Genomic DNA, 19,288 nt, shown 5'->3' with positions numbered 1-19,288 from the left:
CCCAAACATTATATATTTTTTTAAAGCAGAGGCCCTATAGAATAAAATGGTGGATGTTGCAAATTTTTTCGTCACACGGTATTTGCGCACAGATTTTCCAAACGCAATTTTTGCGAAAAAAATACATTTTTTTTTAATTTATTGCACAAATACACTATATAATTCCAATTTTTTTGGTAAAATTTAAAAGATGATCTTATGCCGAGTTCATAGACACCTAACATGACATGCTTTAAAAATTGCGCATGCCTGCGCAGCGGCAAAAACATACGTACATTTTTAAAAACCTTTAAAAGTCTCTACAGGTTACCACGTTAGACTTACAGAGGAGGTCTACTGCAAGAATTACTGCACTCGATCTGGCGATCGCGGCGATACCTCACATGCATGCTGCAATTGCGGTTTACATATGACACTAGACCACCGCTTGCGTGCGCCATTGCGCGCAAGCACCGGGGGAAAGGGGGGGGGCTCAATTTTTTTTTTTTTTTTTTCTTTTTTCTTTTGCTTTTTTATGTTATTTTGACACCTTTCCTTTCATTTTTTTTAAATCATTTTTATTGTTATCACAGTGAATTTAAATATCCCCCATGATAGCAATCTGTGGTGACAGGTACTCTTTTTTAAAAAAATTGGGGTCTTTTAGACTCTAGATCTCTCCTCTGACCTTAACGCATCTGACCACACCAAAATTGGTGTGATAAAATACTTTCCCAATTTCCCAATGGCCCTGCTTATTTCTGGCGAAACAGAAGTCATGAAATGCTCGTAGCCTCCGGCATCTTAGGCCATAGAGATGATTGGAGCCATTCTCATCTCCAATTAGCTCTATGGTTAGACAATTGAACCACCGGCTGCACTCTCGGGTTAACCGGTGGGACAGGAGAGCCCGAGAAAAACCACGGAAGGCTGCGGAAGGCGGCGGTGGGGGGGGGGAGGCCCCTCCCACTGCATGTAAAAGCAGTCTAGCGGCCAATTACCTGCTAGGATTGCTTTTACATGTAAGCCGACCGCTGGCTGTAAAAAACGATACCAAGATGATGCCTAAATCTGCAGGCATCATCCTGGTATAACCACTCAAAGTCCAGCAACGTACCAGTACATTGCTGGTCCTTGTTTGGCATATAGGTTTTTTTTTTTTTCATGCAGCCTGTGGGCTGAACGGAAAAAAAGAGAACCTATCAGAAATCAGCACAGGAATAATGCGTAGTATTACTCATCATTAACCGCCCAAACAACCACCCACTGAATTTAATGATGGGTATACACGACACTATCCACGTATACCAAAATAGGATTTTAACTGCAGTGCTGAAATCAGAAAATCACCACAGCTGCTATCAGCAAAGGTATCCATATATGCTGAGCGCAAACACTGTTTGTGTCAGAATATATAAAATCAATGCGTGGTAGCCGACGAGTACCTGCTAGAGAAACAGGTCACAAAAGAATGAAAAAACAAAGGACATTAAAAAAAAGTACAGTAGGAAGAGTAGGACATATAAAATGACTGACACAACAAAAGTTTTTGGATTCTCATTATTAACCGCCCAAACAACCACCCACTGAATTTAATGATGGGTATACACGGCACTATCCACGTATACCAAAATAGGATTTTAACTGCAGTGCTGAAATCAGAAAATCACCACAGCTGCTATCAGCAAAGGTATCCATATATGCTGAGCGCAAACACTGTTTGTGTCAGAATATATAAAATCAATGCGTGGTAGCCGACGTGTACCTGCAAGAGAAACAGGTCACAAAAGAATGAAAAAACAAAGGACATTAAAAAAAAGTACAGTAGGAAGAGTAGGACATATAAAATGACTGACACAACAAAAGTTTTTGGATTCTCATCATTAACCGCCCAAACAACCACCCACTGAATTTAATGATGGGTATACACGGCACTATCCACGTATACCAAAATAGGATTTTAACTGCAGTGCTGAAATCAGAAAATCACCACAGCTGCTATCAGCAAAGGTATCCATATATGCTGAGCGCAAACGCTGTTTGTGTCAGAATATATAAAATCAATGCGTGGTAGCCGACGAGTACCTGCAAGAGAAACAGGTCACAAAAGAATGAAAAAACAAACTAAGGACATTGAAAAAAGTACAGTAGGAAGGAGTAGAAGGACATATAAAATTACTGACACAACAACAGTTTTTGGATCCTTTTATTTTTCTAACTGTTTCTTGATTTGGGACTGCGATCTTCTGCGATCTTCTCTTCCAGCTTGGGTCTCTCAAAATGTCGATGGACATCCAACATCTTTCGAGACCCTGTGTTTGTGTGCCCTACACTGTGTCGTGCTGTACCCTACGCTAATACTCCACTAGTGTATGGTAGCGCTCGAAACATTCCCCGATGCAGAGACCAGGTTGGTCAGGACATTTGGGACAATAATAACGGGTGTCACGCCTAAATCCGCGCCTGCTACAGACACGACATCTTTTTTGGGGGTATCTTTGGGTAGGGGTACTCGGGAGGACATAAGGAAAATGCCTCTCATGCAGCCGGCTCACTGCATCTGGAAGGGGAAGTTGGGCAGGCATGCCTCCTGGGTACAGGTAGGCAAGGATGATCTCTTCCTGGAATTCCCGGAAAGATCCAGTTCGTCCTGACGCCCTGTATAGGACAAAGGCGTTCAGCATAGCCAATTGGTAAAGGTAAACAGACACTTTTTTGTACCAGCGTCTGGCTTTACGGGCAACAAAATACGGCGCCAAAAGCTGGTCGTTAAGGTCCACCCCTCCCATGTTAAGGTTATATTCGTGGACACAGAGGGGTTTCTCCACAACGCCAGTTGCCGTAGTGATTTGGATCGTCGTGTCTGCGTGAAGGGAGGACAGAACATAAACATCCCGTGTATCCTTCCACTTCACCGCAAGCAATTTGTCCGTTTTCAAGCAGGCTCTCGCCCCCCGACTAAGACGGGAATTTACAAGCCGTTGGGGGAAGCCCCGGCGATTAGGTCGCACGGTGCCACATGCGCCAATTTGTAAATCGAGAAGGTGACTAAATAGTGGCACGCTTGTATAAAAGTTGTCCACGTACAAATGGTACCCCTTTCCGGATAAGGGTGACACCAAGTCCCAAACGATCTTACCGCTGCTCCCTATGTAGTCTGGGCAGTTGGGGGGCTCCACACAGCTATCTTTTCCCTCATAGACCCAGAAACTAACTGTATAGCCTGTGGCCCTGTCACACAATTTATACAGTTTGACCCCGTACTTGGCACGCTTGCTGGGGAGGTACTGTTTCATAGCAAGGCGGCCAGTAAATTTAATCAGGGACTCGTCAACGCAGACAACTTGTTCGGGGGTAAACAAGGCTGCAAACCGCTGATTGAAGTGGTCTATGAGGGGCCGAATTTTGTGGAGCCGATCGTATTCAGGGTCTCCCCGAGGACGACAGATTTCATTATCGCTGAAATGCATGAATCGCAGAATTTGCTCGTATCTCCCCCTGGACATGGAGGCAGAGTACATGCGCATATGGTGAACTGGGCTAGTGGACCAATATAGCCGCAATTCACTCTGTTTAGTTATGCCCATGTGGAGGGAAAGGCCCAGAAAGATCTTAAATTCGGAAACCGTTATAGGTTTCCAGCCGAATTGTCTGGCAAGGTGTGAATTTGGGTTGGCGGCGATGAACTGTTGTGCATATAAATTTGATTGATCCACAATCGATCTGTAAAGATCTTCCGTGAAGAACAGCTCATAAAAGTTTAGGGGCGTAAAACCAGCTGTCTCCACGTGGATTCCAGGTTGGGCGGTGAATGGGGGAAGTACTGGCGCTGTAGTATCGGTGGGTTGCCAATTAGGATATGCCAGCGCATCAGGGAGGGCACTATGGGCTCTACGGGCCTGTCTACGAATACGCGGTGGCTGCGGGCCACTACTTGTGCTAGCCACCGCACCAGCTTCAACTGCACTTAGGGGACTCGCCACGTCACCAGGTCTTACTGCAGTGCTGGTTGTACTAGGTCCAGGTTGTACTAGGCCGCTGGCGCTTGCCAGGTCGCCAGAAAAATGAGCGGCACTAGTAACCACACTCTGCTCCATACGAGCACCCTGCGATTCCTGCATCTCAACAACTTCAGAATGGGGTCGGGTACGCCTGGGTCTAACAGGGACCCATCTGTCGTCGGAGCTATCTGTCAGGGAGCCGCTGCTGTCATCAGGTTCATATACTGACACTAATTCGGTCATTGTAGCTTCCCCTTCGCTATCAGATGACTCGGTCAGCATAAAACTGATAAGCTCTTCATCTCTGTACGAACGTTTGGTCATTTTGGTAACTAAATTTACCCGTACAGTGATGCGACTCACAGGTAATAAAAGCACCTGGTTGTCGAAGATTATTTCAAGCGCTACCAAAAAAACTGCTAATGCTAGCAGGGATCAGGCCTGACTCTGCTAACACAGCGGTTTTGTGTCTTGTGTTTTTTTGCAAGTGACAGTAATCTATTGATTACTACACTTGCCTGGGTGAAAGGGTTAAACGCAGGTGCTGGCCGGAATCAGTGCTGATCGTGCAAACACCGCGTTTTGGGAACCCTAAACTATGGGGGCGCTAGTATAGTTCTGATCAGATCAGATATTGATCTGTTCAAACACTATACTAGAAATGGAAGTGTATGTGCGTGCGTGCGTGTGTGGTAATCAAGGGGTTACTTCTAAACTATGCGCTGGGGATCTGGGGGGGGGGGTGGCGGGGACCCTAAACCTCCTTTGGGAAAGAAACTAGCTAGCTAGCGCAACCTCAAGTCACAATGACACTAATACAAAATACAGTAAAAACAGTATATTATGTGTGTATTATTGCTAATGTGACAGAGGGTGTAGGGGTTAACGGGATGTGATCAGGGGGGGATCAGGGGTTTAAATCTTTATTGGAAGGGGCTGGCGGGTATCCTAAGGATAAAAGGAACGGTGGCAAGCGCTAAACCTGGTCACAAGTCACACTTATACGGGTATATAGAAAATGCTATATACTGTATACAGTGTGTTGTGGCAGGGGGTGTAGGGGTGATCAGGGCGGGATCAGGGGATTAAATCTTTATTGGGCGGGTGGCGGGGACCCTAAACCTCCTTGGGACAGAAACTTAGTCGCCTGCGCTAATTCTGATCACAATGACACTAATACAAAAATACAAAAACACTGTATATTACGTTTGTATTAGTGCTGATGTGACAGAGGGTGTAGGGGTTAACTAGCGGTGATCAGGAGGGGATCAGGGGCTTAAATCTTTATTAGGGGGGGGTGGCGGGTAATTCAAGTGGAAAAAGGGGGGTCGCAAGCGCTAGACCTGACCACAAATCACACTTATACGGGTATATAGCAAAATGCTATATACTGTATACGGTGTGTGTTATGGCAGGGGGTGTAGGGGTGATCAGGGGGGGGTCAGGGGCTTAAATCTTTATTGGGCGGGTGGCGGGGACCCTAAACCTTCTTGGGACAGAAACTTAGTCGCCTGCGCTAATTCTGATCACAATGACACTAATACAAATATACAATAACACCGTATATTGCATTTGTATTAGTGCTGATGTGACAGAGGGTGTAGGGGTTAACTAGCGGTGATCAGGGGGGGGTCAGGGGAGATCAGGGGCTCAAATCTTTATTAGGGGGGGTGGGGGGTAATTCAAGTGGAAAAGGGGGGGTCGCAAGTGCTACACCTGTTCACAAATCACACTTATACAGGTATATAGGTAACTGCTATATGCTGTATATAGTGTGTGTTGTGTCAGGTGCTGTAGGGGTTAATCGGGGGGGCGATCGGGGGTGAAATGTGCCTATCTACCTGTGTGTGGGTGTGCTTGGTGCAGTACTCACAGTAAGATGTGCTCTCCTCTCACGCTGGATCCAAAAAGACCGTTGTGGGGGGAGGGCACATCTCCTCTAAGCCTGTGTTTACATTTCACAGGCTTAGAGGATGATCTGATTGGGCAGGACCGATCAACAGGTCCAGGCCAAAAATCATTGGCCTGGACCTGATGACTGATCGGTTCTGAACCCAATCGAGCCATCGGTGTCGGCGGGCACGCGCGGGAGCGCGCACAGGACCGGCAGGAAGTAGCGACGTAGACCTACGTCACTCTGCCTGGCCGGGGCCGACTGCCGCAGTAAATATACTGTGCGCAGTCGGCAAGTGGTTAATGACACACAAATGAAGAATACTTACACGATCATTCATGAAGAGCAAGCATATGGGGACATCACAGGGGTACGTTCCATGGGCTCCCTGTTGGATCCCTTTCCCTGAAGCTGTCCAGCAGCGTGGGGAGATGGAAGGAGAGGTGTTGAACACTGAGGAGACCCCGGCTCGGGACCTTTCTCCTCAGTGCTCCATGTCTCTCCTTCCATCTCCCAACACTGCTGGAAGGCTTCAGGGAAAGGGAGCCAACAGGCATTTGTGTGTCATTAAACGGTTTTACGCTGCACTTAGAGGCGCCTTCCTTTTCTCTTTTCATGATTACTGATGCGATACCAGCCTCTAGTTCTAATCGCATGCAAAATCCAGCAGGCTGGTTGGATCCAAGTACATTTAGTAAAACCCTGCCCATACATGGTTTGAATCTCGGCCGGTTCCTGCTGAACTGGCTGAGATTTGAACCATCTATGGTTGGCCTTAGACACATACAGTGCACACTTTGACACTCTTTGGTTAATTATTTATTTACCTCATTAAGAAGCTTTGTAAGAGGCACAACACTATTAACACCTTGGACCAGGGAAGTAGCTATTGAAGTGATAATAAAGGCTTACTTTATTTTTTAAAATAACAAACATGTTATACTTACCTGCTGTGTGTAGTGATTTTGCACAGAGCAGCCCCAATCCTCCTTTTCTCTGGGTCCCTTACCAGTGCTCTTGGCCCCTCCCTCCTGCCAGGTGTCCTAGAGCAAGCAGCTTGCACTTGGGGCACCCAAGCAGGCTTGTTCCTGAGCCGTGGCTCTGCTTGTTCATTCACACACGTAGTATATAGAGTTGAGTAATAGGTGGTTTATAGGGATAGCACAGAAAGTGTTTTTCACATTTATACATTCACACACAGGGCCTCGGTTCAGCCCTGCCCCCTCTCTCTCCTCATTTGCTCACTGGCTGGGAATGGCTCCCACTGCTGTCTCAGCCAATGAGGAGGGTGAGTTCCTGGAGAGCTGAGGCTCTCGTGCAACATTGCTGGATCGAGGTGGGGTTTAGGTAAGTATTAGGGAGGCTGTAGGAGGGGCTGATTCACAGAGGAGGTTTTTTTACCTTCATGCATAGAATGAGCCTTTGGAACCACTTTAACCAATCATATACTTTGAGAAATTAAACTGGCTGATGTGTTAGCAGCAAGTAAAAACCACAGAAGAGACTTGCTGTAATTTAATAATGATTTTGGTGATCGATGTATTGACTCCAGTTTAAAAAGGAAAATACCTAAACCTGCCACATAGAGTGCCAATAAACTGTTCTCACAATGACCCAATGTAGCAAAGGCAGAAAATCCTGAAAGTGAATAGCTTTTTTTTTTTTGCCACATTGAGCCATAACTGCCATGACAATAGCCACATCTTAACTTCATACATTTCTTCAACCAGAATATATTGAAATTTAGGCTTTTGATTTGCTATACATGCACAATTAATGCCTGAAAACAAGAGCACCCTAAAAACAAGAGACAAAACCAGCAGTCCTGTCACTAGAGGCCCACACTATTTGCTATGGGGACAATGTGATATTTTTATCAATTATGCCATTGCAGGTTAGCATTGCCTTTCCTATCTCCTTTTTACTATCATTACAACTCACAAACAGGTTCCTTTCACTTCTCACTCTTGTGACCACCACCAGCGCAAAAGAAAAAGGTTTACATTTTATGATGCCATGAATTGACATAAACATGAACATAAAATTGCACATAGTATAATATTTCTTGTAGACTACAACTCATTTTTTTTTTCATTAAAAAAAGATCACATTCTGCCATAGCCCTACACCACTGTGTGCTTGCTAGTAGCCAACCCAGCAAGATGGCAGCTTTTGTCCCCTAGTCGTGTTTGTCACTTTAGTGTGAGACTTTTGGCATAACTACAGAAAATATTTCAGAACAAAACTTCCCATGACCTGTGTGTGATTGATTCTGGAAAAAGAACAATGAAGCACGGGTACTGCAAACAATGTATTCTTACATCAATAGATTGAGTGTCGGTATAAAACTGCCTAAGGCCCCTTTTACACTTGTGCGACCTGAAGGTCGTGTAACTTTGGCGCAACTTGAAGCAATGAATGTGTAATCTTGAGGTCTATGGACCTCAAGTCACATCGAAGCTGGACTAAAGTAGTGCAGGGACTGCTGTGAAGTCGCACAGATATAAACGGTACTAATTGGAAATCATGGGGTATGATTTTTCATGCGACTTTGCAGTTTCAAGTTGCAGGACAAGTCGCGCAAATATGAAGGGGGGCTAAATCTGTAATCAGTGATACTACAGTATAACCACCACAATCACATATTTTAGGAGCATATGAGCAAGATTCTGAAATCAGAATATATTTACATCTTACAATCTGAAGGTTGCAAGGTATATGGTGTGTTTTGGGTTCTCACTGACAAGCAGTAAAAGTAAAATATAAATATACAGTATATAATCCTTCCTTTGTTTGTGTTACCATTTTTCAAAAGAACATGGTCTTTACTTGATAATAAATTAGGGAACTTGCAGGTTTTTCTGCTGTTTCTTGCTTTCAAGCGCATATTTTATGTTCTTCTGCTAGAAAACAGACCTAGAAATTCAAACACTGTATGCACCACAGCAACAAAATATTTTTAGAGCGAACTAAATGTTTAAAGAGATACACACCTAATATCCTAGCCTTTTATATACTAATATGTGGTTTCATTATTGTTTTCCAGGTGCTTACAGCTACAACCAAATAATTTAAAAGCGCTCATGGCCTTGGCTGTCAGCTATACCAACATAGGGCATCAGCAAGATGCATATGAAGCTCTGAAAACATGGATTAAGCAGAATCCCAGATATAAGTTTCTAGTGAAGAAATCTGAATCTCCAGCATTGACCAGGAGAATGTCAAAACCATTTTGTGAAAGGTAAAGTTAAAGAAACTTTATTGCTAAGGAGAGTAAATTGACCACAATATGAGCCCTTTACACACTACAGAAATAAACAATATTTACTGTACTAGTACTTGGCCAGTTAGAAATAATTTGTTATTGGTCTAATTTTCTTCATCTGACCAGAAAAGATTTCAAAGTCCCTAGCATCCAGAGTCCCGCATTTTTACATGTACAGCACAGTGTCCCTAGTCCAGTTTCATCTACTTTATCAGCATTTTAACATTAAGTTTTTTCCTGAACTGCATTAATAGAGACTTTAACATTATGCCATTTCCTTTGAAAATTACAACTGTGCGCTTATAGGGCAAAAAGTCCAAACTAACAAATTAGAATCAGCTTTTTTTAATAAATTGAACCAGAGCTGGGCTATCCTTGCCCATATAAATTCAGGAATAAAACCCTTTCCAGCAAGAGTCAAATTGGCAAAGCAGAGGTTTATTGACTTGCTTATATAATATTATTAATAACTGCACTTGCAAGTGTAAAATGTACACATAAACATTAATCACAATAGCGTACATTTTTGACATTTCCACCAAACAATGGTATAGTTGTCACTACATATAAAAGTGAAACTTAAAAAATGTAAATTAAAAATTAGCAGTCCATAAAGTCCAAGATTGATCCAATTAACGTGAATTAAGCATCCACTACAAGTGAAGACAGAGGTGATGTCCTTTCCACTAACATACACACAACACACATGCACAATGCACTCACCAGACTCTATTGACTCGTAGGCAAAAAAAGGAGAGGGATAATTCTGAGAGTTCACAGGCTGATCACCAAAAAAATGCATTCAGATTGCTGCTAACATCCACCCATATCTTCTGATATGGAATTATCATATTATGTGTAGCACGGCACTCCAGCACTCTATTAAAGCTCAGCATAAATGTGCAGATAAGGGGGGAGAGAGGAGATTGCTCTCATGGTGTAGTATTATAAACTTTTATTTTAAAACCAACTGAAATGCCACTACAACCTGACTTACAACAAGTTAATAGTACCTGTCTATCATAAAGGATGTACTCCCTATTATATTACTTCAATACTAACCTGTGCCGGCACTCTCCATTCCACACTTCCAAACACACACACACAAACAAAGAGCTCTACGGGGAGCAATGTAGGACCGAAGTCAAAACACGGACACAGAATAATGCATCACTCGTCCTTTATTTCCTGGTTCAGTATTTTAAATACAATATATTATCAGGATATGACCGAGGCAATGTTTACAACATTACACCAATAGAAATCTCTATCCATATAAAGACCAACCCATTACTTGTCACCACTAAAGACAAACCCACCTTCATAGACTTGTTATGAACAGGATTTTGTCACCCTTAGTAACACCTACTAGTAAGTCATACACATCTCTTTAGAGTTTATCTCTGTGTTTTTGTACAATCTCAAAGATAGTTCCAATTATGTCCCAGTCACATTTATCACCATTCTCAGGCTCAATTTCTGGTAAACATTGCCATGTTATCTAATAAAAAAATTCCTCTGTGTTGCCACATCTTAAGATTGTCAGTTAAAACCCATTAATGAAGCACTCTAAATTAAGTTATAGAAAAGGACAAACTGAAGCCAGTGTGTAAGGGGTGCATCCTTAGAACCTTCTTGTTTGTCACAACGTGATCATTTATGAATCTTGTCTCCAATATATATCACCCTTATAAGCATGTATATAACTATAAAACCAATAGACACATTTAAATTACATATGACAAGATAATGATACATAAATAATGGTCATTTCAACTGTCATCTCAACTGTATAGCAAATGTTTATGAGAAATAACTGGATTTTTGACTTACCGTAAAATCCTTTTCTCTTAAGCTCATTGACAGACGCAGACTTCTTGATTAATATCAGTAGGGATATACTGCCCCCTACAGGAGTAGGACACTAGGCAGGAAAAAAGTTCTGGCCACACCTATGGGCAGCCCCAGGGGGTATATCCTCTCTCTCCCTGCTATAGGATGTCAGTTATGTAACAAAACAGTGTCAGAGAATTCAACCCAACCCAACTCAAAAATAGAGGGGCGGGTCCTGCGTCTGTCAATGAGCTTAAGAGAAAAGGATTTTACGGTAAGTCAAAAATCCAGTTTTCTCTGTCGCTCATTGACAGACGCAGACTTCTTGATTAATATCAGTAGGGACGTCCCAAAGCAGTGGCACAAATGAGGGGTGGGATAACAGAAATAAAAATCCAATCCAGAAGGCCCAACCGGAGCCAACCAGAAGCATCAAGGACTCTTTGAACAAAAGGATGAGACCCAACTGAAAAAAAAACAAAAACCCCCGAGGTAGACCAACGGTCCCCTCAAACAGCGGCCTGCAAAACCTTTCGGCCAAAAGAGGCATCCGCCGATGCCAGCACATCAACTTTATAAAATTTTGTAAAGGTATGAACCGACGACCAGGTAGCCGCCTTGCAAACCTGAAGCACCGACGCCTGATGGCGGAAGGCCCAGGAAGCACTAAGCGCCCGAGTGGAGTGCGCCTTAACAGGGAACGGAGGAACCCGACCCTTAATAGAATAAGCCTGCACCACCGTCTGTCTGATCCATCTGGAGATAGTCACGGCAGACGCAGGCAACCCCTTTCTAGGGCCATCCGTGATCACAAAGAGTGAATCAGCCTTACGAAAAGAGTCAGTAGTTGCCAAGTACACCCTGATCGCCCGAACCACATCCAAGGAGTGTAATGCAAACTCCCGAGGATGACTGAGCTTAGGACACAGGGAAGGTAACACAATATCCTCATTCAAATGAAACTCTGAAACCACCTTAGGAAGAAAGGATGGATTCGGACGAAGAACCACCTTATCCCTATGAACCACCAGATATGGGGAACGACAGGACAATGCCGCCAGTTCCGACACCCTGCGTGCAGAAGTGATAGCCACCAAAAAGGCCACCTTCTGGGATAAGTTAAGCAAGGGAATCTTCCCTGAGAGGAAGTCGGCAAGGAGCGTCTGCGACCAGCCTGACCAAGACGGCATATTAGGCCCGATGAGGTCAATCCGGAGTCACAAGGATGACTGGAATTCCCTCCGCCTCTATCCTGCGAAGAAGTTTCGGTGATGACTTGAGAGGAGGAAAGGCATACAGCAGCTGGTACTGCCCCCACAGAGTATTCAGTGCGTCTGCGGCGTCCGCCAGAGGATCGCGGGCGCGGGCGCGGGCTACAACCCTCTGCACCTTTCTGTTGAGCCGAGATGCCAACAGATCCACGTCCGGGGTGCCCCAATGAAGGCACAACTGGTGAAAAACCTCTGTCTGAAGAGGCCATTCTCCTTGATCCAAGGTCTGACGGCCGAGAAAGTCCGCCTGCCAATTTTCCACACCCAGAACGTGAACTGCAGACAGAGCCGGAACAAACTGTTCCGCCCAAAACATGCCGGCCACTTCCACGGCCGCTAGAACACTCTTGGTGTCCCCTTGATGGTTGACATAGGCCACGGCCGTGGCATTGTCCGAATGAATCCGAACCAAGCAGCCCTGAAGATGCTCGGTCCGGTGAACCAGGCAAAACCTGATCGCTGTCAGTTCCAACACATTTATCGATAACCTGGATACTTTCGGAAAAAAGGGCTTCCCCTGACTGAGCATCGGAGAGACCGAGGCCCCCAAACCAGAAACTACCTGGTCCGCTCGCTCAGCCGGATCCGATTGTCCAGGAAATCGGAATTCCATTTCCATTTGGGAAGAATCTCCTTTTGGAGAGTCTGCGTATGACACTGAGCCTGCGGAGACTCCGCACAGAAGAGGAGGTCGTCCAGGTAGCCCAGGACCGATATGCCCCGCTGCCGCAACAACGCCAGGACTGGGGCCCAAATTTTTGTGAAGACCCGGAAAGCAGAGGCGAGACCAAAGGGTAACGCCACAAACTGATAATGGTCCGCTCCCACCGCAAAGCGCAGATACCGCTGGTGTCCTGCGTAAATGGGAACGTGAAGATAGGCACCCTCTATGGGCGCCATTTGCATCCAGTGCTGCACTGCCCCCAACAGAGCCATTAGGCGATTCGGGGACAGTCGCATATTGGAAGGGAAGAGCCGCACCGGTAGAAGCAATCGCAACTCGATCTCGTGTTCCGACCGTATGACCTCGTGAACCCATTTGTCTTGAATACTGTAGAGCCACGGGTCCGGGAACCGGCGAAGACACCCCCCCCACCCTTGATCTGGGTGGGGGCGCACCTTCAGGCTGAAGCGGTCTTATCCTCAGGACTGGAAGGACCGGATTTTTGCTTACCAGACCAGGGTCTCTTGAAACCCCCCGGGGGGGCTTTGGAGGACTTTGCCTTATCGCCGGCCCCGGAGGAGCGAAAAAACTCCTTGTGAGCTGTAAAGGAAGGTCCCTGATTGCGACGAGGTTCCTTACCTTTATTAGCCTGTGGTAGAAAGGTGCTCTTGCCCCCAGTGAGATCCTTAATAATCTCATCCAAGGTAGCACCAAACAGGCGATCCCCCTGAAAAGGGAGATCAGTCAAGGCTTTTTTTGGAAGCCTGATCTGCCAACCAGCACTTTAACCATAGCATGCGCCGGAGGACCACCGCCGAGATCGACACACGCCCCAGCAATGGGGCAGCATCCAGTGCGGCGTCACAAACAAACTGTAGCCCCTGCACTATTTACTCCAGCAACTCCGGCACGGTAGGAGGGAGACTTCTCCCCTCCAGGTCATGGCGTAATAGCATGGCCCATTCCGTCAATGTCTGTGAAACGAGAGCAATGGTAAACACTGGCCTTAAGGCCGACCCTGCCAGGGAGAATATGGAACGGGACACAGATTCCGCCCTACGGTAAACTGGATCCCGAAAGGACGGGGAATCCTCCACCGGGATAACCGTGGCCTTATTTAGTCTGGAAACCGGCGGATCCACCACAGGTGGCACCGTCCATTTTTTAAGGAGGGACTCTTCAAACAGGTAGCGTCTAGCAATCCGTTTAGGCATCCCAGGGGGTCGTTTTGGATGGGCGCACTCATCTTTAATAATATCATCAAAGCATTTGGGAAAGGGAAACCCCTTTTCCACCTTGGAGGGCTTGCGAGTGCCAAAGGCAACTTCCGTCTGAACTGCATCAACTGGTGCAACCTCCAGTTTTAGGGTCTCCCAGACTGACATAATCAGTGCGTCCACCAGTGCCTCGTCCTGTGCTATGGCAGAGGCAGGAAGAGCATCCTCACTGTCAGAGGAGCGCGGGACATCAACCCTAAAGGAGGAACCCGCAGCAGCAGCGACCGGCTCAGGATCAGAGTCTGAGGCATCAGACGAAACAGGGGTAGGCGGGGGTCGTTTTTTAGCCCCCCGTCCCTGACAGGCCACCTCCACCCGGGACACAAATGACTCCAGGACCGCCGAAAGTGCATCAATGGTGAGTGGAGAATCGGAGGGCCCTGCGGCCACCTCGAGGGGATCAGATGGGGACTCATGTGCAGCAGGGTCCATGGCAACGCCAGGGGAACCTGTCAGCCAAAAAATGACAAAATTGAAAAAAAAAAAACTTTTTTTTTTTTTTAAAAGAATCCCCCAGTGCAACAGCGCCCCTCAGTGGTCACGTGCTCGAGACCCCCGCAGAGAGAGAAGAGAGACCCCCAAAAGGCTCACCATATAATGCACCAGAGTTCAAAACAGGACTGCTCTCAGCGCTGTCTATCTGACAGGAAGTCCTTGTGGAGTGATTTTCCCAGGTCTAGGAAAATCACTCCACAAGGGGTCCGCCCCCTTACACGCCCTCAGTAACTCCTACAGCTGCTCAGCTCTCAAGCAAGACAAGCTGGGTGTACCAAGATGGCCGCCGCCATGCAGAGGACATGAAGGCTACAACAAAATGGCTGCCCCACGCGGCCCGCGGAAAAATGGCGGCCTCGTGCAGTCCGCAGTGCCAACAGGGGACCCCCGTGTGCCTACGCTATGGATCGATCGGTAGATGGGCCTGAAAGCACAGGTATTAACCCCCCCGCACGATCGTTTTTAGGGCAACACCGGCGGCGCCCCCCACCGCCTCCATATGTGGGCTGTAACCCACTAGTGAGGGGGGAAGATAGGTGGGGGTGCGTAACAGGACAGAGGGGAACCCAGAATCATGAGGGTCCGACCATCCTGGGGAGGGGCCCGCGTCCACCCCAAAACCCGTCAGGGGGAGAGGGGGAACATTCTACTCACCATACCGGAACAGGCGGGCGCCAACTCCTGACATAACCCCTCTCCACCGAGGTGGGGGGGCTGTCGGCCAACACGGACGCCACGACTCAGATTTCGACTGGTCGTAGGCGACCTGGCGAGATATTTAACTCGCGGGGCCAGTCCCCGCTCAGTGGGACTATGTCGCGGCCGACCCAGCGCAGAGCTAGGGCCTGCACGCGCTTGTAGGCCGGCTGGGGTGACCACTGGATCTCAACATCCAGCCCGTCGCCCAGATCCAGCATAATTGCTTGAAGATCTCACAGGACCAACTGGAGAAAAAAAGCTAACTAAAAAAAGATTTATCTAAAAAAAGCTTGCCAGGACCAGAGATCCCAGCAAGGAACTTAGGTCCTTACTCCTGACTAGGCAGAAAAAAACTGACATCCTATAGCAGGGAGAGAGAGGATATACCCCCTGGGGCTGCCCATAGGTGTGGCCAGAACTTTTTTCCTGCCTAGTGTCCTACTCCTGTAGGGGGCAGTATATCCCTACTGATATTAATCAAGAAGTCTGCGTCTGTCAATGAGCGACAGAGAAAAGGAGAATGTGACAGTCCTTAAGTTAATAAAGTAATCTACAGCAAAAAAGTCTCACTTGTATTGAGCCTTGTATATGTCCATAAATTTCCATAAATTTCCAGGTTGTACAAAGTCCACATTATTTCAGTCCTTAAGTTAATTTCCTAAACTTTTAAACACCTCAGAGGATTCTGTACCTTGCTATATAGCCAGAATAAATCTACCACCCCATAAGAGCTTGCCTCTTGATAAAGACAGAACTGATGTTGCAGAAAGCAAAGAAGTTATCCTATCGGTTCGGTCACTTGGGTCTTCAGGCTGGCACCTCAGATCTCTCCCTCTTTCTCTCTCTCTCATCCACTGGAACTTTCAGGCTTTGGGTTGGCATCATGGCTCTTCCTCCAGGCATTCCCAGGAACTTTCACAGTCTCTTTCAACCTTGAACAAGAGTAGAGAAGTGTACTAGGATGATGGCTTAGCAAAGCTTCTGTAACCATACCAGGTGGCATTAGAACAACAAGGATTGCCATGCAAGAATTTAGTCATTTCTTCAAGTAGAACATCTGAATTACAGAATCAAATAAACTACAATATAAAGTCTCCCCCCCCCCTTTATTTATTTTTTCTCTCTCGGAGGTGTTAACAGTAATATTCTTGCCATTTTAAAAATTCAAACATAAATCCATCAGCATACGGGAAAAAAAATGTTTCTTAGCCGGTTTTTATTACTAGACACATATATATATATATATATATATATATATATATATATATATATATTCAGTTGAACATCTCTGATCATGCCTCTGATGACGTCAATTAGTGACGAAACGCGTAAGGCAGCACAGGACATATGACGTAAGTACGCCAACAATGGATGCTTTATATGCCTTCACTCTTTACTTGCTTGTAAGTGCAATACTTTTAATAAATTAGTATTGGTTGGACATACTACACTATTTTAGCTTGTCTTTCCTTGAGGTGATTTGTTCATTTGAGCATAGGGATGTGAATAAGCTTGTGCCATCATCTTCCATTGGAATCAATTGGATCTATCACAGCCACTTCTGGAATCCATTCATTTACAGGTTTTTGCTGTTATTGACCTCTCCATCATTGAGGGTCAATTTTGTTTGGTAAGAGTCCATCTTATTTCCACGTGGTTTGTTTGAATTCATTCTTTCCATGGGTGTTTGGAAGAGCATCATCCCTTTCACTATGGACTTTTAAATTGATCATGAACTTTTGTTATCTTTTGCTATATTGTTTTTATATATATACACTTGCATTGGCGTTGCCTCCTTAAATTATATGTTATATTGGTGTGCAATCTTGCCTTTTTGTGCTGGCTGCCTTTGCTTTTCAGGTTTATGATAATTTGTTATGAGCACAGATATATTACCTTATTAAACTTTAAAGTTAGCCCAATTTTTTTCTATAATGTGAAAGATAATGTTACGCCAAGTAACTAGATACCCAACATGTCATGCTTCAAAATTGCACGCGCTCGTGGAATGGCGACAAATATTGACAACATTTCTGCAGGTTACCAGCTTAGAGATACAGAGGAGGTCTAATGCTGGAATTATTGCTCTTGCTCTTGCTCTAACGATCATGGAGATACCTAACATGTGGTTTAAAAACCGTTTACATATGTGGGCGGGACTTGCGTATGCGTTCGCTTCTGCGCGCAAGCTCAGAGGGACAGGGCACTTTACATTTTTTTTCTTATTTATTTTACCTTTTATTTTTAGTTTTTACACTGTCCCTTTTAAAAACCATTTTTGATCACTTTAATTCCTATTACAAGAAATGTAAACATCCCATGTAATAGAAATAAGCAGGACAGGTCCTCTTTAAGGTGAGATCTGGGGTCAAAAAGACCTCAGATCTCACATTTACACTAAAAAGCAAAATCCAAAAAAAAAAAAAAGTCTTTTTTTTTCATCATGAGGCCCTTTAAGGTCGTTGGGAGGAAGCAACGTATGACGTCACTCCGGTCCTCCAAGGCCATAGAGTCAAAAAGGGGCCAGCTTGCCCTCACTCGACTTCCTGCCTAAAAGGGGAAAGGACCGGATCGTCTTCCGCGCTACTGACGGCTCCGGTAAGCAGGGAAAACGACTGAGAAGCAGCGGGAGAGGTGCGCCACAGAATCTGCCGCTGGGACCCCTTTTATAAGAAAGAGGACTGCCCGCTTAAGTTTGTTTTACCTCCCTAAAATCTGCTTTCCTTATTTTGTTCTAATATGTCTTTCATGCCATCTACTGCAATAAACCTAAAGCTAACTTCTATAAATCAGACAGTTCTGCCATACTGCTCATCCCATCTTCCTTCTCTGACAACATATAAAGCATTCTGTTTTGGGCCAGGGCCAAACATTATGTGATTCCTATACATTTTCACCATTGTTTCTCTGTTTTGGCTTTTTCTCATATTGTAGACTTTTCTAGATGTATGGCCTGCCTCTCAATCCAACTAAACTACTGAACACTTCCCTTTATGTCTAGTATTTTTTTTTTTCTTGTCATCGTTGATCCATCCTGCTCCCATAGATTTCTCTAATTATGTAATCTGCTTTATATAAACTGTTAACAGCACTATTCTTCCTTTTCTTATCTATAACACTCCGATGGACAGCAGACAGTGACAATATAACATATAAACACCAATCAATACAGTTGCAATAAGGATAATAAAATAAGTACCTTTTGTCCCGTTAATGCTTTACCCACCAAGGACGTCCGATAACTCAATGTAAGCAAAGACTTACCCCAGCCGGCTGATTATCAGAAATTCCCAGATCGTCTCAAGCTCCTCATTTTGGATACTCAGGGACTCATTAATACATCTCCTTAACAATTTACCATTTGCATGTGTACACATAAACAGTTATGACTTAAGCAGTACACAAACAGTACATAAGCTGAGCTAAGGTAATGTCCCAACTTCACAAGATATTTTAAACAAATAAAGACATTATCTTAAGGCAGAAATCTACACCTACATTAAAACATTATTTTACACCTAATTTCTTTTTATAATTTGCAATTGCAGTGCTTTTAAGATTTAAATGTATCTGATCAGGTTCCTCAGGAGAGTAATTTTGGTACCCCTAAATACATGTAATTTAGTAGTAACGTCACATTTTTCACAAAATATTCAAATTAAACAATGCATTGGGAATGGGCTCAATAATATGTGCTCATTACATTTAATAAACTTCCCAAAAGTTATTGGAAGTCGCAAAGTCTTAACAAGCAAAAACTATAACATGTAATAAAAGCATAGTATATATTTGTGACCACATTGAATTCCTTACCTTTCCTTTTCCCTGTTATTAGTACACCTAACCAAAGGTTAGCCCAGTTCTGTTACAAGGTAACCGTACCTATCTAGTTACGGTTGTCTTTTTATTA

General features: G+C 44.8%; 1 protein-coding gene across 6 annotated transcripts in view; it reads left to right on the top strand.

Moving 5' to 3' along the window:
- PEX5L (peroxisomal biogenesis factor 5 like) overlaps positions 1 to 19,288 on the top strand; it is a 396,344-nt gene that overhangs the window by 368,010 nt on the left and 9,046 nt on the right. For all 6 annotated transcript variants that reach the window (XM_082252037.1, XM_082252035.1, XM_082252034.1 and 3 more), the window contains one exon: positions 8,921 to 9,115. In XM_082252037.1, the coding sequence (XP_082108163.1) occupies positions 8,921 to 9,115 (195 nt within the window). The remainder of the gene's footprint in view (positions 1 to 8,920; positions 9,116 to 19,288) is intronic.

The sequence above is a fragment of the Pelophylax lessonae genome (genome assembly GCF_965119305.1).
Source record: "Pelophylax lessonae genome assembly, chromosome: 3".
In the NCBI taxonomy this organism is placed as follows: Eukaryota; Metazoa; Chordata; class Amphibia; order Anura; family Ranidae; genus Pelophylax; species Pelophylax lessonae.
The sequence above is the reverse complement of the archived record's forward strand: the minus strand, read 5'-3'. Positions and strand labels throughout refer to the sequence as shown.